The sequence below is a fragment of the Oryzias melastigma genome, unplaced genomic scaffold (assembly GCF_002922805.2).
Source record: "Oryzias melastigma strain HK-1 unplaced genomic scaffold, ASM292280v2 sc00425, whole genome shotgun sequence".
NCBI lineage: Eukaryota > Metazoa > Chordata > Actinopteri > Beloniformes > Adrianichthyidae > Oryzias > Oryzias melastigma.
The window spans coordinates 23,963-28,258 of NW_023417021.1; the positions used below are offsets into that span (position 1 = coordinate 23,963).

At 43.7% G+C, this 4,296-nt stretch overlaps 1 protein-coding gene across 1 annotated transcript; it reads left to right on the forward strand.

Annotated features, from left to right (window-relative positions):
* Positions 1-479: 479 nt before the first annotated feature.
* LOC112139366 (NACHT, LRR and PYD domains-containing protein 12) lies at positions 480-1,414 on the forward strand (the record flags this gene model as incomplete). Its single annotated transcript, XM_024262135.2, is given in 2 exon segments — positions 480-1,144; positions 1,241-1,414. Coding segments are annotated over 2 exon segments (683 nt in total), but the record flags the coding sequence as incomplete, so codon positions are not given.
* Positions 1,415-4,296: the final 2,882 nt, after the last annotated feature.

Here is a 4,296-nt window from a genome sequence, read left to right on the forward strand (position 1 = left end):
TCTGGATAACCACACGACCTGCAGCAGCCAATCAGATCCCTGCTGAGTGTGTTGACATGGTGACAGAGGTCAGAGGGTTCAATGATCCTCAGAAGGAGGAGTACTTCAGGAAGAGATTCAGAGATGAAGAGCAGCCCAGCAGGATCATCTCTCACATCAAGAGATCCCGAAGCCTCCACATCATGTGCCACATCCCAGTCTTCTGCTGGATCACTGCTACAGTTCTGGAGGATCTGGTGAAGAGCGGAGAGGGAGGAGAGCTGCCCAAGAGCCTGACTGAGATGTACATCCACTTCCTGGTGGTTCAGGCCAAAGTCAAGAAGGTCAAGTATGATGGAGGAGCTGAGACAGATCCTCACTGGAGTCCAGAGAGCAGGAAGATGATGGAGTCTCTGGGAAAACTGGCTTTTGAGCAGCTGCAGAAAGGAAACCTGATCTTCTATGAATCTGACCTGACAGAGTGTGGCATCGATATCAGAGCAGCCTCAGTGTACTCAGGAGTGTTCACACAGATCTTTAGAGAGGAGAAAGGCCTGTACCAGGACAAGGTCTACTGCTTCATCCATCTGAGTGTTCAGGAGTTTCTGGCTGCTCTTCATGTCCACCTGACCTTCATCAAATCTGGAACCAACCTCATGAAACAAAAGAGAAAATCCAAAATCTTTAAACTAAAACAAAGTATTTCTTTCAAGTTCTACCAGAGTGCTGTGAAGAAGGCCTTAAAGAGTCCAAACGGACACCTGGACTTGTTCCTCCGCTTCCTCCTGGGTCTTTCACTGCAGACCAATCAGAGTCTCCTACGAGGTCTGCTGACTCAGACAGGAAATAGCTCACAGTCCAATCAGGAAACAGTCCAGTTCATCAAGAAGAAGATCAGTGAGGATCTGTCTGCAGAGAAAAGCATCAACCTGTTCCACTGTCTGAATGAACTGAATGATGGTTCTCTAGTGAAGGAGATCCAACAGTTCCTGAGATCAGGACATCTCTCCACAGATAAACTGTCTCCTGCTCAGTGGTCTGCTCTGGTCTTCATCTTACTGTCATCAGAAGAATATCTGGAAGAGTTTGACCTGCAGAAATACTCTGGTTCAGAGGAGGGTCTTCTGAGGCTGCTGCCAGTGATCAAAGCCTCCAACAAAGCTCTGTAAGAACTCTCATGAAAATCACCTTCAGTGAACAAATGAATCTGAGTGTAAAAATGAAAGATTCAATAACTGCTGTCTGTCTTTGTTTTCTTCAGACTGAGTCACTGTAACCTGTCAGAGAGAAGCTGTGCAGCTCTGTCTTCAGTTCTCAGCTCTCAGTCCTCCAGACTCAGAGTTCTGGACCTGAGTTACAACGACCTGCAGGATTCAGGAGTGAAGCTGCTGTCTGCTGGACTGGAGAGTCCACACTGTAAACTGGAGACTCTCAGGTCAGATTTCATTCAGTTACTAAAATCAGACCTTCCAGGATTTTGCACAACATTTTTATGACTCTTTGCGGCTAAAACTCCTGATGTTGCTGCAGCTTTTGTGAAAAGTTGCAATGTTTTTATATATATATATATTTTCAAAAAGCACCAAAAAATGTTATTAGAAAATAAACTTTGTGTGGAACTGTGTAAACTTTCTGTGGTGTATTCACATGTACACTTAAATATCAGAAACTTACAAATGAAAAGTTAAACTTATACATACATAACATGAAATTACACCATCGTACAACTATGAATTTAAAATGGTTTCTACTCGTACAAGTCTTTATAGGGGCGATGTTTCTTTTAGAGAAAACTATATGGAAACATAAGATCAAATGATAGCTGTGGAACGCCGAAGATCAAAATATTTATGAAATATTGGATATTTTTATGAGTTTTTTTCCTACCTAGAAGACAACTTGATCTCTGAAGCTCCGCCTTTCATTCAGTCAAAGCTAGTGGGTACCGCCCATTTCATGACGTCAACCTATAGTCAGCCTCGTTAGCATGTCTGTGTTTTGCCCACGAAGAACAAACAGCATCTAAAACTCTTGCAAAGATGGTCATGTACATATTGTACTTTTAAAATAAAAGCGTTGCGTCGAGCACCGCTAGCTCCACAGAGAAAACAGGGTTGTGTTTGTTAGCCTGGGGGCGGAGCTGGAAGTGCAGACTCTTCCTGGAAGGAGCAGTTCTCACTTATCTACCTGACATTGTGAGGACCTGCTTGTTTTTGTGAGTTTGGAGGAGCTGGTGCTCAGAGAGCAGTTTTAGAGAAATGCTCAGAAATGCATGAATGGATCAAAATACCGCTTTGAGGCTGTTTTTGAAGAAGAATGACCATTATAATACACTTAAAAGCTCAAAAAAGCTGATTTTGCATGATAAAATTCCTTTAAATATTATTCACTAGGGATTTAACAATAGAGTTTGCTCACGGTTCGATATGCATTGAACCCCTCCCCCCCCAAAAAAAAATAAAAAATAAAAAATTAAATCCTATTATTCCAAAGATTCTGATTTCTTTTGCAAACAAAAACAGCACAACAAAGAAATCAGATTTCTTTCAAGTGTTCAGCTTTTGGCAGTTATTGCAGAGTCACACTTAAATAGAACTCTTGTAAACTTGTAAACATTACAACTTGTAAATAATGTAATCAAATGTAAAAGGTCCTCAGTACTCAGTACTTGTAAACATCCATCCATCCATCCATCTTCTTGACCACTTCGTCCCTTTCGGGGTCGCGGGGTGCCGGAGCCTATCCCGGCTACTGAAGGGCGAAGGCGGGGTTCACCTTGGACAGGTCGCCAGTCTGTCACAGGGCCTCAATCACACACATCCACTCTCACAGTCACACCTAGGGGCAATTTAGAGTCACCAATTAACCTATGAAGCATGTTTTTGGACGGTGGGAGGAAGCCGGAGTCCCCGGTGAAAACCCACGCATGCACGGGGAGAACATGCAAACTCCACACAGAAAGGTCCCAGCCGGGAGTCGAACCGGGGCCTTCTCGCTGTGAGGCAAGAGCGCTAACCACTGCGCCACCGTGCAGCCCACACTTGTAAACATGAATATAATAAACTCCAACAATCTAAGCTGTGCTCTTCAGTCCTGACAGCCTGCAGTACTATACTCTTAATTTACCAGAGTGAGGGCTGTTATATAACGCACATTTACAGAGATTTAGCTCTCTGTTACCCAGGAAATCCAGCTGGACGTGGAAAGTTGTGCGTTTTTACTAAGTCGTCTTTAATTTGCACACTTGTTCATAAAGTGCAGGTATACATAGATTTTACTGTGAAATATGGATGTGCTGGTACACTATATTGTAGGTCAACTGTTTTCAGTAAAGGACAAAAGTCCTCATTATCAACCACTGAAAAAAGAGCTTTAGCAGTGAACACTCTGATGTTGTCAGATATTTTCTTGAGTTTATCTGAGGTAACATTGGACGTCTTTTGAAATATATCTGGGATGTTTTGATGGTGTTAGTTGTTCAACTTTAACACAGTGACAGGTCTGGGTGATAGGCGGTCATTTTGGACATGTTTCCTGACATTCTATGATATAGAGATGAGGCAAATCTTGCAGATATTGTACTTCTTGTGACACATTTCGCTCCCTGATCATCATATTCAACGGTGAACACGAGATGTCTTCACACCGCAGGTTTCAGTGTTGAGAGAGCGTCTTAAACATGAGCTGGAAGCTGCTCACACACCAGCTGCGTCGGTGCAGATTCAAGCAGCCACAAAATGAGAAGTCCATGAAAACGCGCACAGAAGTCCAAAATTCTGCTCTATGCGCGTTTGCAGAGACTCCTCACTGAAAGAGGACCGACACAGTCAGAGTGTGAGCACATGCCGGCCACAGAACTACTGCATTCCCGCTCTAGCTATGACTGTCTCTGTTGTTTTTAGCATTTAGCTAAATGTTTTTGTTTTAGCATTTGGGCTCCGCCTCCCAGGGGAGGGGCAAAGTAGTTTCTGGCAGGGAGGGGGAGAGGGAGCAGACCTGGAGCAGACGGTCTCAGCGACAAAGACATGAACACACAGACACGCTATAGGCAGCTCACGGTGGTACTGAATAATAAAACGTGTACTGTGAAATCTGTCGTACCGAACCGTGGAACGCGTATCGAACGGTTCAGTTTTATATTTGAACATTGTTGCATCCCTAGTATGTACCAATGACTGATGCACACAGACAAAACCTCATTCACGAAACAAATCATTTTAAAGTGCACAAGGGGTTCCAAGAATACTTTGAGTTTGGCCCCACACACATTCACACCTGCCACCAGGGAATCTACCCACAGGGCAATCTTGGTAAGCA